Source organism: Esox lucius, chromosome 7, assembly GCF_011004845.1.
Source record: "Esox lucius isolate fEsoLuc1 chromosome 7, fEsoLuc1.pri, whole genome shotgun sequence".
Taxonomy (NCBI): Eukaryota; Metazoa; Chordata; class Actinopteri; order Esociformes; family Esocidae; genus Esox; species Esox lucius.
Genome location: NC_047575.1, coordinates 496,636 through 517,366, shown reverse-complemented (window position 1 = coordinate 517,366; position 20,731 = coordinate 496,636). Strand labels below are relative to the sequence as shown.

Below are 20,731 nucleotides of genomic sequence, written 5' to 3'. Positions count from 1 at the left end.
AAGAGTGCTGGCTTAGGAAGTCTGAAATATAGGAGGATGCTGATCCATGTAGGGCATTAAAAACAAATAAAATAACTTTAAAATCAATCCTATAATCCTTACATTTCACAGGTAGCCAGTGGAGAGAGGCCAGTACAGGAGTGAAGCTTTCTCTCTTTTTTGTACCAATTAAAAACCTAGCACCTGCATTTTGAACAAGCTGAAGGCGGGACAAGGTAGACTGACAGATTCCCATGTACAAAGAGTTACAATAGTCCAGACTTAAAGGAATCCTTTTAAGAAAAATCCTTAAAGGAAAGAATGGGTTTCAATTTGGCAATGGCCCTGAGTTGGAAAAAGCTGCCTCTCACAATAAATAAAATTCTAAATTGAGATCTGAATCAGAAATTATCCCGAAATTGTTTTGCATGGCTATGTACATTGTTGGATAGGCCCTAAGTTATTAACAATAACCTTGGTGGAATCTGTGGGGCCAAATACAATAACTTCTGTTTTTGTATATTTAATTGAAGAATGTTTTTAGCTAGCCAGTATTTAACGACTCTAAGTCAATCAGAGAGTGCTTTCAGGGATTTCTTTTCATACATTTTCAGGGGAAGGTACAACTGAGTGTCATCAGCATAGCAATGGTAAGAGATGTTATATTTCTGAAAGATGGAGCCCAAGGGAAGCATATACAACGAGAATAAGATAGGGCCTAGGACAGAGCATTGAGGTGCCCCACAGGTGATTGATGCAGAAGAGGAGAAGAAGTTCCTAATATTTACAGGAAATGTCCTGTCTCTAAAATATGAAGTAAATAGCTTTAGAGCAGTACCCTGAATGTTAACTTCTAGTTTAAGACGGTCTAGAAGGATGGCATGATCAATCGTGTCAAAAGCAGCACTAAGATCAAGAATTAAAGTAGCACAGTTTCCATTGTCCCTAAACTACAATAAATCATTTAACACCTTAAGAAGAGCTGATTCAGTGCAATGGCGTGCCATACAACCTGACAGGAATTTATCCAGTATGATTTTCATTTAAAAAGGAGGAAAGCTGGGAAACATTTCTTTCTCGAGAACTTTTGATAGGAATGGCAATTTTGAAATGGGACCGAAATTATTAAGGACAGTTAAATCAAGATTAGGTTTTTTAATAAGGGGTTGGACAACTGCATGTTTAAAACAGTGCCATTGATGAGGCAGCTATTTATTATGGACAATATACTGGGACAAATAGTGTCCAGCACTTCTTTAAAAAGATGTGTGAGAACTGTGTCCTGGGGGCTGGTAGTAGGCTTCATGTGTGAGCCTATGTTTATCACATGTGAAAGAGATACAGGTTCAAACTGGTTAAAAAGAGCAGAGCATGTGGCTAAAATGTGATCTGGAGGTAAGATGCCAGATCTTATGGCATCTATCTTGCCAGTGAAGAAAGACAGAAAGTCTTCACAAGTCTCAGAATTCGCTTCAGGAAAAGCAGTAGCAACCGGATGTAAAGCCTTGTTAATCACACTAAACAAGACTTTATGATTATTAGAGTTGTTAGAGATAATATCTGAGAAATATTTGGCTTTTACTGTTTTAACAGAGATGAATTAAACAATCTTTCAGAATTTCATGACTCTTGCAACTAGTCTTTTTTCCGTTTCCTCTCTGCTTTTCTCCACTCTTTAGCCAGGGCTGAGTTCTAGCGTTCGCTCCCCTCTTTTTAAAGGAGCAACAGAATCCAGGATGTCAGAGCAAGTGGAATTAAACATAGTGACTAAGCCCTCGAGGGAGTCTCAATACTGCTGATGAGGGGAGAAGCCTTGTAAGCATTTGAGAAGAGTTTGGCAGTGGAAGGATTAAAAGAGTGAGAGAAATTGGCTGGCAATTTGCGTTTAGGGAGTAGGCATGGAAGGGTGGCATTAAAAACAACAGGTTTATGATCAGACAAACAAATATCATCTATCTTAACATTGCAAATTTAAAAACCAAAAGACAAAACAAGATTTAGTGTATGGCCAAGCTGGTAAGTAGATTCCATAACTGACTGAATGAGATTAAATAAGTCAACAAGATGTTAAACTTCTCTAAACCCAGGACTGGACAGCAAACATGAACATTAAAATTGCCAATAATCAGAAGATTATCAGAAGTAGGTTCAATAGAAGATAGGAAGGCTGAGAAATCTTGGATCCTTATCGTATTTAGGAGGTCTATATACAAGAGAGTGGGGGAGGGTGGATGGGTTATCTTGTTAGCCTGTTATTTTATATGTTTCCTACCTGTGCCGTGTCCTGCACTGACACTAAAAGGTTTATAGAGTTTTCTGTCCTGCCTTGACATCTCATATTCTAATATACTGTATATGGTCACTTTGGAGTAAGTGATTGCTGCCAGGATGCAGTTCCTGCTAGCACTATATTGCAACACATCTATTCTCACTTTCTATGTCTTGGTCGTCTAATAATGGACCCAGCCAGAGATTGGGACAGGGACTGCTTCTCTCTAAGTCCATGAGCCTTCTCTCCTACCAAACAGTCAATCAGGACCAATCCTAATCCAGCAAACTTCTTTTGAGGGTGACAGTGAAGACGGCTAGAAAAGCAGACCTCTACAGGTCATTGCTCCCAGAATTCCGGTAACTGTTACCTATCCGAGCCTACCCACCCAGTACTCCCCTCCATAATAAGTCCATCTTTATAGCCCAGCAACACGTATCAGACATGGGGAACCATGGCTCTAGCCTGGATTATATCCTAGCAGAGGACATGCACTACTGGTACAACAGATTCATGAAGGAGTCCCTGTCTGAACTAATAACGCTGTTCGAACTCAAGGGCATGCTGGGTCTGCAGGGAATGAATGAGAAGGCTGCCAGCTATGTGGACCAAGTCTTCTTCACCTTCGACATGGATGGGGTAAGCTCCTGTGAAAAATTTGTGTTAACTGCCTTGATCAGAGACAGAATGGCAGATTTTTCACAATGTTGACTGAGATTTGATCTAGCACTGATCAGCTCTTTTTAGCATTAGGCTACAATGCTGCTCAAAAATGGAAGCTTTTGTTGCGCAAACTGGTATGTCCAATCAGTCTCCATGTAAGGCTACATTGCTTGTCTATAGTATATTAAGAAGTGTGTAAGGTCTGTGCCCTGTTCACGTCATTCCTCACCGGGAACCGGCGCACCTCCTAGACCGCAACCTTCCACTCCACATGAACGCATCACTCTTCCCGCCTCACAATCACCAGAATACTGATCACCTGTGTCACTTACCTGTTTCGTTTGTTTCCTCCCAGTATTTAGTTCTTCCACTCCCAGCCTTCAGATTGTGAGGTATTGATTGTTAGTTCGCTGTATCTTTACTAAGCCCTTTTTTTGGATTGCTACAGTTTTGGATTTTGTGTACCAACCTGTTTCTGCCCAATCTACTTTTTGACTCTGATTCCCAGTCTAGTCCCTATCTGTGCTTTTGCCCGTCCATTGGATTACAGTACTTTGATCTTCTGCCTGCCTGTGACCTGGAGACCTGCCTAGCCCTCTTGTACCTCAGTCTGTATCGGTGCCTTCTGTGTATGACCCCAGCCTGTACGTCTGACCACGTTCTACTGTTCCCTGTCAATCAGAGCGGCGCACACCGCAACTGGATCCAAAACACCTGCCTCCATCTGGTGTCGTTACACAGTGAGTTGGCATCACAACTTAAGATACTATAGACAGACTAACTTCTTAAATTCCCTGTTACTTAACATTTGCAGCTGTGTGCCTATAAAAATCTGTAATCCCCCTTAAACTTTTCATATTTGGTCATGTCAGTGCCTAAGTGTCATGCATTTAAAATAGAATTGCTTTTATATACAGTTGTCTACAAACCCTTTCAGTTTTTTTGTTATTGCGCAATTGAATTAGAAATTACAGCTCTATGTTTGGAAAGGTCTATTCCTACTTTGCACACCTAGATTTGGCATTATTTGACAATTCTGCAATACAAAAATGTACAAGCTCTTATCTGTGTAAAATTGATTGAGTGAATTGTGTGCTTTGTGTTTTAGGTCGTTGCAAGCAGAGTAGAGCTTGCAGGTTTTTTTCAAGGCCATTTTACATTGCTACATACATTTTCCCGGTCAATCTACGTTCCTACTCTCACCTATGGTCATGAGCTTTGGGTCATGACCGAAAGGACAAGATCCCGGATACAGGCGGCCGAAATGAGCTTTCTCCACAGGGTGGCTGGGCGATCCCTTAGAGATAGGGTGAGAAGCTCGGTCACCCGGGAGGAGCTCAGAGTAGAGCCGCTGCTCCTCCACATCGAGAGGGGTCAGCTGAGGTGGCTTGGGCATCTGTTTCGGATGCCTCCGGAACGCCTTCCTGGGAAGGTGTTCCGGTCCCGTCCCACCGGGAAGAGACCCCGGGGAAGACCTAGGACACGCTGGAGGGACTATGTCTCCCGGCTGGCCTGGGAACGCCTCGGTGTCCCCCCGGAAGAGCTGGAGGAAGTGTCTGGGGAGAGGGAAGTCTGGGCATCCCTGCTTAGACTGCTGCCCCCGCGACCCGGCCCCGGATAAGCGGAAGATGATGAATGATGAATGAATACATTTTCCCATATCCTGACAAGAGCCCTCTTACAATTGCTACATTTCCCAAAACCTTATGCTGCCACCACCATGTTCCATAGTAGAGATTGTGTGATTGTTGCATTGTGGGAACTATTTGCATTGTATTGTGGGATTGTTGACGTGCTGTACACTGCCTGCTGTTACCTACCTGGCTACCTGCCAAACTTTTTTGAATTTACTCTATATAAACTAATTGGTCAAATTCTACTTCAAGAGTTTTACCAACGCAATCTTTTTTTATCTATTGACCTTTTACCCAGCATTTCCACACTGGGACTCTTTTTGGACAATTAACGGAACTGCTCACCCCTGAATACCCGACGCTAAGTATCATTTATGTGCCTTATCACTGCAATTGTTGTAGCTTCAACACGGAGAACTATCGTCTTCAGGTAAAGATAGCAGAGTTAGAGGCTCGGCTTCAATCAGACCCAAATGTCAGGCAAGGATTATGTTAATGTCGAAATGAGAAACTGAGTCTGTGTCACCAGGAAGAAACTATGGTGTTAGCCCCCCGGCACAACTCCTGCACCCAGGCAAGAACTTTCTCTTGGTCACTGGGAAGAAATGCTGTCGAACAGACCAGTCTTTGCTAGAGCCAACTGAGATTCAGAGATTGTTATTTACGTTGGCACCAACAACGTTAGTCTGAGGTTACGAATCAGAACATAGCATCAGCGTGTAAACTAGCTCGAAAGATGTGTTGGCATCGAGTAATTGTCTCTGGCCCCCTCCTAGCTAGGGGTAGTGACAAGCTCTACAGCAGCCTTGCGCAACTCAATTGCTGGCTGTTCTACCCGTCGCAGGAGGTAGAGTTTGTAGATAACTGGATCTCTTTTTGGGGCTCTCCCAGAAATAGTGCCAGACCTGATCTGCTAAGGAGCGACGGACTCCATCTTAGCTGGAGTGGTGCTCTTCTCTTATTTAGGAACATTGACAGGTGTCTCCCTCCTATAGCCTCACCATGAGATAGGGTGCAGGTCAGGCTGTTAGCCAGCCTGCTAGTATAGTGGAGTCTGTCGATGGCATAGCCAGAGTAGTTTGTACAGTTTTTTTTTTATTGTGACTCGTTCCAGGCTGAGAAAAGTTTAACAAGGTAATGCTAACAATAACAACCTTATTAAGATAATGCCTTCCTCCACCTTGGTCACAAATAAAAATGACTATCACCTCACAGCTCAAAATGGGACTCCTAAATGTTAGATCCCTTGCTCCAAAGGCAGTTGCAGTAAGTTTATTAATATCTGATCATAAACTACATGTTATTGGCTTGTGTGAAACATGGCTAAAGCCTGATTAATTCACTGCTCTAAATGAGGCCTCTCCTCCTGGCTATACTACTGATCATAACCCTTGTGCATCACGAAAAGGAGGGGGTGTTGCTCATTTACGGCAGTAAATATGAATTTACTCTCAAACCCATCACTGATTTTCATTCTTTTGAAGTTTTACTCAAAGTTACTTCAAAACATTGCAAAAATCAGAAACTTTTTATCAAAAACTGATGCAGAAAAACAAATCCATGCTTTTGTTACTTCTACATTACTGCAGTGGTCTACTTTCCGGTTACCCTGACAAATCAATAAAAACTTCAATTAGTGCTGCACACGGCTGCTAGAATCCTAACTAGAACAAAAACATTTGAACACATTACTCCTGTACTAGCCTCTTTACATTGGCTGCCGGTTAGGGCTGATTTTAAGGTTTTATTGTTAACCTATAAATCAATACTTGGACTTGCTCCTACTTACCTCGCTGAAATGATCCAGCCGTACATACCTACACGTAACCTACAAACGCAAGATGCAGGCCTTTTAATTGTACCTAGAATTTCTAAACAATCAGCCGGAGGCAGGGCCTCCCTGTCTCAGTCCCAAGGTCTTACGCTGCTATATTATTGTGCTGGGGGAGTAGGGTCAGTTCTCCTTTTCCACTAAGTTCTTCTCCACTATAAATCCTTGTTGATATGAGGAATGGATTTTCTTAATTTTCCCAGTCTCCTCCCATTCTGAACTTAGGAGGACATGAGGTCCTGGCCAACACCTGCGAAGTACCTGGCTTGAAAGACCCGTTGCTGTCCCTGTCCAAAGTCCGCCTGGTTGTGTTACAGATCAAGACGATACCTGATGATTTCAGCTGCCACTGTGCTGACTCCTCCTCCCTCTCGTGTTGTCCCTTTCCTTGTCCATCTGGTCATGCTTCCGACCTGGAAGTTTAAATAGACTCTAGACTCAGCCCACATGCATTTATTAATTATTACAATTGTAATCTTAATATGTTTACCCGGCACAGCCAGAAGAGAACTGGTCACCCCTCTGAGCCTGGGTCCTCTCTAGGTTTCTTCCTAAAGTTTGGCATTCTTAGCGAGTTTTTCCTAGCCACTGAAATTCAACACTACTGTTTTTTCCTTGTGGTTTAAGGCCGGGTGTCTCTGTAAAAGCACTTTGACAACTGCTGATGTAAAAAGGTTGGGTTCGCTCCAAGCTTAATTTTATTTTATTCAAGTTTATTTGAGGGTGCTTTGGGAATCTTGCCCACACAAGTGTAATCCAGTTAACTTTGGAGAGTTTCAGCCCATTTTTCATTTTAACAGGAGATGGGCCTTAAGATCATTTCTGCCCTGTAGTAATGGTCCCCATTACAAACTGTAGAATATGCAGGTTGAAAATCATCCTGTGTTTCACGGTTTGTAGTCCAACACAGCACTACAGTCAACAAACGTTGTATGAGCAATGCTATTATTTTGAAGGAACAGTCATGACCTGGACCAACCACACATTGGCCCTCATTTATCATTCTTGCGTAGAAACGGGCGTATATGTTGGCGTAAGATTTTGCTTACACTCCTCTCATCGCCTGATTTATGAAACTGTGCGTACCTTTAAAATCCAGGTGTACGCAATACCTTCCCTTGATAAATGCCGCGGATGAAAACGATCGTCATTAGAATAACACGCCCCTATATATTCAAGTCTCCGCTTCCCCCACGCCCTCATTTTACGCCATGGACACACGGAAGACGGCAAAAAAGAGAAACTTCTCTGACGTGGAGATTGAGACGATCACCAGGGAGGTAGAAAGAATTGTTTCATTTGGCAGTTTAAAAAGCGGAATAAAAGATGATGTGATGTGGAGTACCATTCATTCACATTAATAATTGCATGACAATTTGTAATATTCGTCTTATTTCATGATATTTATCAATGACGTTTATTGTTATTTAGAAGAAGAATGTCGTTATTATTATTATTTCTATTATTGTCTAAAAGAAGAAGAATGTCATTTTTATTATTTTGTCAGTCTGAATTATATTTTGGTAATTCAAAGCCTTTTATTACTGAACCCAGTCCATGCACAACTGCCGGGCCTAACCCTGAAACGTCATGTAAAGCGCACAGACTCGCATCTGAAGGAATATTTATAAGTCAAATGCTTTGGTAAAGTCACACAAATGAAACCTTGAAGTCCATGTTGCACAAAAATAAACACTGAAGTTTGTAATTATGTTGTTGTTTTTTTTACAGTAGGTCATAATATATCACATCTTTTAGTTTGTCAGTGCATTAGGATTTTCTTTTCTGCGCTGTTAAGGTTTCTTTTCTCTCCGCCATGTCCATGTGCAATATTTTGTTGTCATCCATTCACCAAAGATCACTCCAAATATAACTATTAATACTGTTTTATTTTCAGTTTACATCTCTGCACTGGCATAACATCAGTGCACGAGGGAACTGCAGCAGGGGCTGAGTATACGGCTACACATTTTTTACTTGAGACAGGTCAAAATAAAAGTCCCGTCTCACACATGCGCACAATTAACTCTTGCACAATTTTGGGTATACAACAGTCAGTATCATAATTACTGACAACATAATATAACATAAATGATGAGAACATATAACTCAACATGCGCATTTCCGCACTAACTCAAAACGTGCGTACACCACCTCCTGAGCTGGCGTAGGATTTGAGAGTGCCGTACGCCAATGTCCATATTGATAAATCTCAAAGTCACCGTGGTTTTGGGTGTACGCCAGGTGTACGCTGGAAATTTGGTGTACGCACTTTTGATAAATGAGGGCCATTATGCATAGGTGGATTGTGTTGCGGTTTGGGTTTCAAAATATTGTTATAAATAAAAACATGGATTTTGGCACATGTGTACATTGTATGAGCAATGGTGAGTTTTGTAATAAAAATGGTTACAAAGTTACCCGCAAGGTAGCGTATAAATTTGCATGAACAACGGCAAATCGTTGACAGGTCAGGATATGTTATTTCAGGTAATTAAAACATTTGTAAAGGCGTCTTTTGAAATTGTACAACGGGGATCAACGTGAGATTGTTTTCCACACATAGAAATGTTTAATAATAGGCAACGTTGGTTAAAAATAATACTGTGAAATCTGATTTTTGTTTGCTGTATTATGGTCTTCTCTCATCTTCATCTGCTTATCCAGTATCAGGTCGCGGGGGCAGCCGCTCCAGCAGGGGTCCCCAAACTTCCCTTTCCCGAGCCACATTTGCCAGCTCTGACTGGGGGATCCCGAGGCGTTCCCAGGCCCGTGTTGAAATATAATCTCTCCACCTAGTCCTGGGCCTACCCCGAGATCTCTTCCCAGCTGGACGTGCCTGGAACACCTCCCTAGGGAGACGTCCTGGGGGCATCCTTACTAGGTGCCCGAACCACCTCAACTTGCTCCTTTCGATGCAAAGGAGCAGCAGCTCTACTCCGAGTCTGGCTGAGCTTCTCACCCTTGTTGCAGGCTTATATTTACTTCATATTTTCCCACTGATAAAGCTTGAATCCATTTCATGACACTTGGCTAGAGTGGCATTGCAATACAATTAAAATGCTTATCTGTTCGTGTTATTTCATGGTAATTACCTATATTAGAAATCGGCCATTTCGTATAGTGGTTGAAATAATGATTGCGTATCCGGTCGTCAAGGGAGAGAGTAATTCAATTATTTATTGCAGCATTAGATAGTCTTGTTCATGAAGTTACAGACCCGGTCTTCATACACCAATGCCTTACCACCTCAGTCTCATTTCACTCAATCTCAAAGAAACTTCCTGTTGTCCTCTATTTATAGACATCCCCACCTGGAATACACATCCCAGTACTGTAAGCCATTGGCTAATTACTGTCGCGTTGAATGAACCTGACTTCCTGTACACAGATATTCTTTTGTTATCTAAAAAAAAATAAACAAGCATACATTCAGATACTTCAACACCTAAAACATACAGCTCCGGAAAAAATTAAGAGACCACTGCACCTTTTTCTTTGCTTTCCAAAAAAGTTGAAAAGGAATGTTTGTCTGTGCAGTTACATTTTGGCTTGATGTCCTCAGGTGTCCAGCTGACTTAGAATGAAGCGTGACAATTGCCATCCCTATTCTATTGGTGCAATGTTAATCAGTCAATTTATAGTGCTAATCCCATTAAACACAGCACAATCCCTATCTGGAAGAAAATTAAGATATACTTTAACTTTATACCACTATCATTCCTGCATCCAATAGTGAGTAATAATTTTGTGCACATTTCTAATGGAAATACTGTACGTTTATAGTAAAAAAGTGTGTTTTTATGTGGGCTGACGTACAACAGCAAAATGGCTTCTAAGCTAGTTAATAGCGGCTAAGCTAGCGTTAAATAACACTGTGAAACACTCTGTCTTTCTATCTCAATAGTACATATTTGACCATTATTATAATTTTTTATTATATGGGAAGCCAAGCTTCCCTTGCAGTCTTAAAGAAATCCCCATTGGTAAGATGCTGCCTATCTGTCTTATGTCAATACAACACTTTCCCTATGTTCTATCACATATCCTAGGCTTAACACAAGGCACATGTTGTCCTCCCCCACCTGGGTAACCTTCTCAACCCTTGAGGAGGACTTAAAGCATCTGGAAAAACTACAGATAGACACTAATGGGTTATACAGATTTACGATTAACCCCATAATCTGCTGATACCAGTCAAGGATGCCCCCTTAGACAAATACCAGATCCCCCTCTTCCACATTGCTCTACTTATCTAAACATGGGGGCTCAGTCCTTTAATCAGTAAGAATACATCAGTTTAAGAAATTTCCCTGACAATAGGTATGTATTTTAAATGTATTTCACAGATTTCATCTGTTTCCTGTTATAGCAACTCTTGAAAATGTTTTCTATAGCTGATGACCCAATTTAAGATTGTTTATAAAATCCTGAAGTACATTTCGCTGTCATGTGTTATATCACAGTAGTAGTCTAACCCTTCCGGTTCAGGCTGAAACTGAAAACTAATCAGCTAGACACAGTGTCAGTTATTACGGCAAATTTCACATGCTTTTTGTATCCTTTATGATAAATGTTACTAACAACACATGATAGAAAATCAAAAAAATACAACCATACACTTTGAAAATAAAGACAGGTGCATAAGGTGTTTTGCGTATCTATCAGAATTTGTATGTCTCAAAATAAAACCAAACTTATTTTTTTGGTGCTGCATCTCTAAGTTTATCTCGTTAAAATTAGATAACTAAAAAAAGTACTGTTCAGGGCTTCCATGCATCTCTTAGCTGGTAGGATTGTTTGATAAATAATAGTTTTTTCTGTGTGTATAAATATCAATTAAAATATTTCTAGATGCAATTTTTATTTAAATGAGGCCCCTCTAATACAGGTTAAGGTCAATTTAATATATTTTAAAACATGATGAATAATGTGATGCTTTGTATTTGTGTATTTCTCACTTTGCCTGTGTCCTTCAGAAACCCATCTCCCCATCTCAGCATGCTTCCAAAACCAAAAGGAACTCTGCACTGATTGAGAAGCTGCAGGTGAGTGTGGTTTGTGTGTTACCCTCATTAGCAAAAATTACTGGGTTGAATGACTGGCTGCTTAAAAATCCACATACTTGATCCAGTTACTCTCATCTCCCAAATACGTTATCTCTTAAGCTTATAGCAATTTTACAGTTTTTAACTGTGACTGCATTCATTAATCTAACAACAAGGCAATCTTTTTGAGTACTGTAATACTGTTTCCTTTCAGAAAGCTATGGCTTTTGGCTTAAACCTGGTGTTGTGTATTTTAGTCATACTGTAGAAAGAAAGAAAATATTTGAATTAATTTTTTCTTTTATATCAACAGTCCCAATTAAGAACTTGTTATTTTTTACAATAATGGCCAGTACACAAATACACCTATGAACAACTCATTATTTTGTATGACAAAAGTTTAATAAATAATATAAATAAAGACGCAAAATTGACACTAGTTAAGTGTTTAGAGCTCTGGAAGGCATTTTTTTCAACAAAGGTTTAGAAGTCATCAAACGCAAACAAACTGCTGTGACAGGGAGGCAAAATCAGTTCAGGGGCAGCATTCCAGTGGCAGTTTTGGAGGAATGGGCTTGGGTGATTGCTGATTTGACAAGGAGATATGTCACAAGTCTGTGTCTCTAACCACTACACTACTCAAGAAGGGTCGGTGACATTTGCTCTTCTTACGCGGTCTGGCAAAAACAGCAACTTGTATTACCTTTGTTGAATTGGTAATTACTGACTGGTAAACAACATCGTTGGAATTCTGTTTAATGAATAATTATTTAGCCTAATATATTTGTAGAATATTAGTTTTCAGTAAAATAAGCAGAGAAAATTCAGAGAGAACATAGGATGTGTGTAGCTTAACTTATAATACCTTTACATTTTAGACTTACATCTAATGAATTAGCCTACACAATAAGCTGAATCTCCTATTGAAAAATGGGAAACCTGTGATAAGTTGCCTATATTGTTTGTATTATGTTTCAATAATAGCCTAATTACGTTTTTGAATGGTCATGGAAATCTTGTATTTCATTTGTAAGTTCATTCAAATTCAACCAATGTCTGATCATTCAACTGGGAGTATTTTTGGCAGCAAGTAACAGAGGTAGGTTTGGCGTTAAATGAGCAGTGGTCTTGAAGAAAGTAACCTAATCCCCACTGTGAATTATAGTGGTGGATGTTTGATGTTTTGGGGCCCTCTGAAAATGGTTCACTGAACATAGGACCAAGCTTTTGTAATGGCCATCACAATGCACATAAATAGTCTTAGATCCCTTGTGTTGTCCTACCTTATGAAATGTTATAGTAGAGGAGTCAGTGCTGTTATGTTAGCACAAGGAGTGTGCTACCATGTATGGGAAGCATACCCCCTAACAAAAAAAACATAAACACAGAATTCATATGACACAAGCACATTATTCATGTTAATATTCCTCTTTCACCCTTTTGAATTGCCCATGAAAGACAAATTAATTCAGTTTAAAATGGTCTTGGGATGTTTATGGTTAGCCATCCCAGGGACCGTCTGATTTTGTATTTCTGTATGTCAGGAGAGAAGTAATGTATGCTGGTAATTTATGCAGGAGAGCCTCAAAAACAAAAAGTGTGAAATTAATTAATATATGTGACATCAAAGAGGGCCAACCTACTTTCTGATATAGAGAACAATGATATGCACTGAAAAAACCACCTGTAACAAAGCACAATACCCAGGATTTTTCTATGCTACTGGAGAAAATAACTTTCAACAACATTTTCATCTCAGGCGCCATTCCAACCTTGGGGAAAGGAATTGAATCTTTTAGCAGACTCCTTGGGCTGAATATGTGGCTGACAATTTCAATATTTCTTGGAATTGTTAAGACCGCTTTAGACCTGATGAGGTTCATCCAAACATCATGGGATGCCGGCTTCCTGGAGCCAACATACGTCACACTCTTGGAATGCCATTTCCAAACAAGATAAGCATAAAGGACAGTACTCATAGGCAGAGTATCCACCCCCCCTCTCCTGACCCTCTAACTAAAATCACCCAATGCTTCCAGAAGTTGTCCTTGTCCCAAACAGGGGCACATTATCTCCCATCCCCCCTCCATCACACTCACCCTTTTGACCTCCAGCAACTTTTAAAGTAAACTTGTCTAATCTGTTAAGTGTAACATGTCAACCTACTAGTCCAGGAACCCCTATTACATCTATTAAGCTGGCTTTACTTAATATCAGATCTCTGACCAACAAATCATTCTTGGTAAATGACATTATAATATCCTACAACCTAACTTTTATGTTTCTCACTAAAACGCGGCTAACAGAAGATTGTAGTGCTACTGTTCTTAATGAGACAGCACCTGAAACATTTGGCTATATGAATACGTGTCAAAATGGTAGGAAAGGAGGAGGAGTGGCTACCCTATTCAAAGATACATTCCAGTGCAAAGAAAATACACTTAGTAATTTAATATATTTTTAATACTGGTTTTAAATTGAAGTGTACCCTGAACATTTAGTTTTTTAACCATTTACAGACCTCCACGATATTCTGCAAATTTTAACTACTCTCTGTTATCAGTTGACTCTAACTTGTTTATTATTACAGGGGAGTTTAACATCTACATAGATAATAGTAGGCACAATAATGCCAAATAACGTTTTGCCCTACTTGACACTTTTGATCTCACTCAACATGTGATAGATCGTACACACACTCGAGGCCACATTCTAGATCTGGTTATCTCTAAAAGTCTTGATATTTCCTCTGTCATGGTTAAAGTCTTGGCCCTGTCTGATCACTGTGTCTTTTTTGAATCACTTATCACCCCAAACGTTCCAGTAAACTCCTGTAAATAGTTTCTGTTAAGAAAAGGTACATTAATGAGACCAATGCTGAGTTTATAGATGCCATAGCTATCTCTCCAACAATAAGTGCTGAGTCAGTTGATGTACTCCTGGAAAATGTCTATGCTGAAATATTGAATGTCATGGATCATGTTGCACCGGTAAAGGTAAATAAAACAGAAAAAACCATGGAGAACCCCCATGATGGTAAGCGCCCTGAAAAGAGAATGTAGGAAAGTGGAACGTAAGTTGAGGAAAACTGAAATAAAATCCACTGTGAAATCTATAAACAAAGCCTTTGTAGCTTCAATAATGAGTTACGCAGGGGCCAGACAGCAACATTTATCGGGAATGATCAACAAGAATATCAACAATAACCGCACTCTATTTGTCATGGTCGACAAACTTACGAACCCAATAAAGCAGATAGCAACAGAACTAAAGTCCACTGTGAAATGTAATGAATTTGCGTGACAAAATTAAAAGTATTAGACAGACCATCAGAACTACACAGTCTAACAAGGACACTGTATCGTCACCACGACCACCAAGACATAACTTGGTTATTAAGTCGCAATTTAATACAATTGATCCCTAGAAGAAACAGTTCGAGATCTTAAAGCTTCCACATGTTGTTTCGACACACTGCCATCAGACATTGAAAACATTTTTTTTAACTCTATAACAATGGACATACAGCAAATAGTTAATAGCTCCCTGCACTCAGGCATTTTCCCAACGTCTCTAAAAACAGCTGCCATTAAGCCCCTATTAAAAAAGAGAACACTGGATGCATCTATATTGAACAACTATAAACCTCCCTGTCAAATCTCCCTTTTATAGCCAAGATCATTGAGAATGTTGTCTTCAATCAACTCAGCAATTTTGTGACCTTTAGCTGTCTCTTAGACAAATTTCAGTCAGGCTTCTGACCTCACCAAAGTACTGAAATGGTCCTGATTAAGTTTTAAATGATATAAGGCTGAATACTGATTCAGATAAAATAACAGTTCTGGTTCTATTAGATATAATATAAATAAAGGCTTGGTATCCAAAAAATACCAAGAGAACCTCATCCATGCTTTTATTTTTAGTAGGGTTGACTACTGTAATGGCCTCTTAACTGGACTGGACATCCGTGCATGCGTTTTGGATCAGGATAGACAAACACATTTGCTGGCTACAACATACAGTAGTTACATTATAGTAAGTCTTAACTGAAACTGTATACGGTTATATTGTGTCTGTTTCTGGCATGGAAAAGTTCATGCTCAGTCTCACTAGCAGTTGCCCAATTCTTATGACGATTCCAGTAAGTTAGTCGATACTGGTAAAGCTTATTACTGGCTGAAACGCTATTAAAACTGCCGGTGGCAAACGCCATACATAGATGCTATTTGTGGTAGAGGTAAACTTAGTAAGAAACATTAGTCAGTTTAACTGTATCAATGTCATTCACGAATGGCCAATTAACTGTTAAAACGGCCAGTGGCAAAAGAGGATTTGTTCAGGATAGACACAAGAGGCTTTACTGACAGCAAGTGTACAGCTGTGTGGTGTCGTGGTTAACGAAACAGCCTTTCACGTGGGTGACTTGGGTTTGAATCTTGAGAGGGCAGCACTTTCTATCGTGGGACGGCTGAACTAGGCTTGCCTGTTTTCTTTGTAAAACACATTGAATTGCTTCTATGTATGAATTTTGCTATATAAATCAACTTGCTTGCTTGCTGTGATAAACTATGTTGACAGGTTATAAAGCAGAGGTAGAAACATTCATATAAATAATATTGGCATAATCAATAACCTGACATGAAAGTCAACTGAACAGTTTGCTTTCAGCTAGAAAATGTCAGGATATTACCTGTTTTCATTATCAAGTTAGTCTACTTATTTTCATACATCCATATGCCCAGGTATTTGTGCCTTCAACATGAGCACCATCAAGAGTAATCAAATCTAAATTAACAGACAACCTTTAAGATTTAGAAAATAACACACACCCTGAAAAAAAGGATACTTCAAAAAAAGTATACTTCAAGATCTCTGCCCATAAAGAGCCTGGTTTTTCGTGGGAGAAATTTGCATAGAGATGCAGGTTTAAACTTTCAATGGATAGGCCAATAAAAAGTGTTGCACAGTATTTCCTGTTACTGATACTGTTAATCACATCATTTAAAACCAACAAGGTAGCAGAGATGTGGCTATTACCATGTCTGAACCCTGACTGGTGGATATTTAAAATATATATTTTTAAAGATTTTATTTAGGTAAGAGAGATTAGAAACAGACGGTATATCCCTGCTACATAAAGATTTGCACTTTCAGCACTAGAAATATCAATAATTAACAGTTCAAAAAGCTGAGGTACAGAAACATTTAGTATTTCAGAGACTGTAAGGTTCGATGTGGAATAGATGGCTAATCCTCCACCTTTCTATCAAATCTCAAAACAGTAAAGCCTTCTATGGCAATATCCTTTGATGCTATTGACATTAAAACTGCTTGGTCACCAACAATGGGGAATGACTCTAGGTCTTTAACCTCACTTCCTGGTTCTAAAAATCACAAATTCCCAAACACATAAAACAAAACCCATTGAGCATCCCATTAAGCATCTAAAACAAGATGTTTCTAAATTAATTGTGGGGAATAACTCGCTGTTGGCTGTTTTTCTCAATTTTATAGGCTAGCACTCGACTGGATACAAATTCAGGCCTTAAGTTTAAACCCCATTACCATGTAAATCCTCCATCCTACCACACATCCTTGCCATGAGAGAGAAAACACAAAATATCAACTTTTGTAAGAAAACCAGTAGATTATATTTTACCAGAGTAGAAATTTATTGTACACATTTCTAATTTATCTTTTTTTTTTTCTTCATATGGGCCAGCTAACAGAGAGACACAACAGGATAGCAAATATCAATTTGGTGGAGCCCCCCTTGAACACTGGGGCTCAACTGAATAAACAGACAATATTGATGCAATAAATTATTTCAGCTCAGGTGTACATCAAACACGACAAAATAAAAACTGCCGATTTCCCTGATTTGCCCATTAAAACAAGTCACTATCCCAAGGTTTCTAATTAGCGTCCAAATAGGTATTATAAATGTGTAGGTGCGATACATTTTATGGAAATAAACATTTCCAAAGAAAAACCCAAATCATGAAGAATCTGTATCAGTAAATTCCGTATCAGAACAAGTATCAGTAAATTTCCTCCATAGCAACCCAACAGCTCCATGTTGTGTCTCCTTGTTCTCCACCCCATACAGTAGCTATCACATTAAATAATGTTATAGAAATTCATGGCATAATGGTTCCCAGTTATAATTTCATGGTAATTACCTATGTTAGAAATCAGCCGTTTCGTATAGTGGTTGAAATAATGATCACGTATCCGGTCGTCAAGGGAGAGAGTAATTCAATTATTTATTGCAGCATTATATAGTCTTGTTCATGAGGTTACAGACCCGGTCTTCATACACAATGCCTTACCACCTCAGTCTCATTTCACTCAATCTCAAAGAAACTTCCTGTTGTCCTCTATTTATAGACATCCCCACCTGGAATACACATCCCAGTACTGTAAGCCCATTGGCTAATTACTGTCGCGTTGAATGAACGTGACTTCCTGTACACAGATATTTTGTTATCTAAAAAAAAAAAAAACAAGCATACATTCAGATTCACCTAAAACATACAGCTCCGGAAAAAATTAAGAGACCACTGCACCTTTTTCTTTGCTTTCCCAAAAAGTTGAAAAGGAATGTTTTGAGTGAGGAACAGAAGGGTTCAAATTAAGAGACCACTGCAAATTGAATGCTTCTGTTCCTCACTCAACTTTTTTGGAAAGGAAAGTAAAAGGTGCTGTTTTTTCCGGAGCCGTGTGTGTAATGGCTACTAGGTATCTAGATTTGGCCCATAAATAGCTTCTCTTCAAGCCCCCTCCCTGGCTAATCTCAGTCACTTCTAAACGCGGTCCAGATGAGTTAGGCTTGCCTAGTTTTTCTTTCTTGTTGAGAAAAATATTTAGTTGAACTTGATTAAGACATTTTTTATTTGAAAAAGTATACACCAGGCACTGAGGACTTCATTTTCTGTGAACTGGAAAGAACAAAGGTAGTATTTTTGTTAGGTCTTATTATTTGTCATTGGTAGATGGCACCTATTTACCAGCAGTCATTTCATAAGCACCACTAACTGAAAATGGTTTAACCCTGCCAAAAATATGCTTAGTTGCCAAAATTAAAGGTCAGAAACAGGTACTAAAACTTGATCAAAATCTTGATCCAAAATCTTATGCCCCTGCACAAGAATACTCACCAACAAATCCTTATTCTTCACCTCGACTTCACCTCAATAGAAAGACCAAACAAAAGCTTTAATGCCTCTACTTAGTTTTTTTGCCATTGTCTGTGCAGTTACATTTTGGCTTGATGTCCTCAGGTGTCCAGCTGGCTTAGAATGAAGCGTGACGATTGCCACCCCTATTCTATTGGTGCAATGTTAAGCAGTCAATTTATAGTGCTAATCCCATCAAACACCGCACAATCCCTATCTGGAAGCAAATTAAGATATACTTTAACTTTATACCACTATCATTCCTGCATCCAATAGTGAGAAATAATTTTTTGCACATTTCCAGATGTTACTTTTGATCACTTGTGACAAGGTTAAGTTTAGACTTAGGATTTTTTCAGTTAAAGCTAGTTTTAGTTGTAGGATTAGGGACAATATAATTTCTAATGGAAATACTGTACGTTTATAGTAAAAAAGTGTGTTGTTTTTATGTGGGCTGACGTACAACAGCAAAATGGCTTCTAAGTTAGTTAATAGCGGCTAAGCTAGCGTTTAATAACACTGTGAAACACTGTCTTTCTATCTCTCTAATTCCTGTTACTGTATGTCTGTCCCACCCTCTCTCCACCTCCTGCCTCTCTTCTACCAGGCGAACCTGGTAATATCCCCTGCTGCTCTCATGCCCTCTCATAAGAGCCCTGGCCTGAGATTGCTGCCCCCCTCCTTCTCCCCTGTGTCTCCGTGCTCCCCCACCCTTCCTGTTACTATGGTAAACCCCACCTCCCCAGTTAGCAGGGTGCCTCGAGCTCGGTCACAGAGCAAGGAAGAGATACCCACCACCTTTGAGAACCCAGCCAAACCCACTGAAGGGTCCCTACTGCCCAGTATCAACAAGGTCTGTTTAGTGAGAATGTGTGTAGTGTGTGCATCTGTATGATTTGTGTGTGTATATATATATATATATGGTGCTCTATTTTAATCTTGTATCTGTCTGTGGGTATGTGATGTCAAATCACATATGTGATGTCAAATATTAATGTGTTTTGATTGGTCTGTGTCCTGCATCCCTAGGGAAGAGCACGTCTCTCCATCAGGCGACGCCCACCTTCAAGACGACACAGGAAGTCAAGTGGAGAGGAAGATGGTGGGGCTGCAGAAAGTGACACGCCCCTATCACCTAACAACACCCCAGACAGTGTTGGAGAGGATGAGAAGAAAGAAGGAGGGGAGGTGTTTCAGAACAAACACAAGAATGAGGAAGAAACAGACAACACTCCCAAAGCAGACACAGAGCCAATCTCTGTTACCTCTACTAATTCACAGCAACAGCCTGTGACGGATGGTACAACTACAGACATTGACCTATTGAATAAGACCAAAACAGGAAGTTTTCTAGAGCCCCAGAGAGAAGAGAACCAGGAGAGAAAAACTGGAGCGGAAAGACAGACAGGAGCAACAGAGTCTAGAGGAGAAGGGAAAGCGTGTGGTCAGGGGTGTGGAGAAGAGAAGATGAGAAGGGGATACTCAGTTGTTCAATACTCAGAAAGGACCAGGAGTCAAATACAGAAGAGGGAAAAGAGCTGGCCTGCAAAGAGAGAGAGGCAGAGAGGGATACAGATTAAAATGAAAAGAAGGTGGGCAAGATCATCTTTGATGCTTAAATATTGGTATTAGATATTGATCTATACAATGGACTATCAATTTCCTAAACACTCTTAAATCCATTGAACATAATCACCTCAAGTGGTAATCTACATCCCCATACTCAGTTGAAATATAGAATATATTGTATCATGTGTTAAAGAGGCCTTACCATAACACAGCTACTTAATGTATTAATTACTAACAATACATTTGTTTAAGAAAAACACAAGATCTCCTCGTGTAAGAAAAACAATCTAAAACAAGCAACATTGAATTTCACAATATAATGTATGTCCACTTCATTCTGTCTGTTCATAAAATACCACAAATGTAGTGCACTATTTTTGACCATAGCCTATACCCAAACAATTGCTGCAACGATTTCTGGGAGATATGCTTTGGAGAGACGGAGACCAGTGCTGCGATTCATTCAAATTTGCAAGAGCAATGTTTACCCAGTCTTTCAAAATTTTCACATTCATCTCATGCTAAAACACAACTAATTCTTAAAGGTGAAAGCATAATAT

At 39.6% G+C, this 20,731-nt stretch overlaps 2 protein-coding genes across 2 annotated transcripts in view; both read left to right on the top strand.

Moving 5' to 3' along the window:
- The first annotated feature begins 2,692 nt into the window (after window positions 1-2,692).
- On the top strand, window positions 2,693-13,548 carry guca1d (guanylate cyclase activator 1d). The gene is made up of 6 exons (XM_034293339.1): window positions 2,693-2,887; window positions 3,594-3,651; window positions 4,020-4,100; window positions 5,322-5,392; window positions 11,356-11,424; window positions 13,486-13,548. The coding sequence occupies exons 1-6, from the start codon at window positions 2,693-2,695 to the stop codon at window positions 13,546-13,548; spliced, it is 537 nt and encodes a 178-aa protein (XP_034149230.1).
- Window positions 11,245-20,731, top strand: part of LOC117594728 (capZ-interacting protein-like) — a 13,047-nt gene continuing 3,560 nt past the window's right edge. Inside the window, exons 1-3 of the mRNA XM_034293337.1 lie at window positions 11,245-11,424; window positions 19,210-19,455; window positions 19,632-20,194. Coding sequence (XP_034149228.1) covers window positions 19,240-19,455; window positions 19,632-20,194 — 779 coding nt within the window. The 5' untranslated portion in view covers window positions 11,245-11,424; window positions 19,210-19,239. The remainder of the gene's footprint in view (window positions 11,425-19,209; window positions 19,456-19,631; window positions 20,195-20,731) is intronic.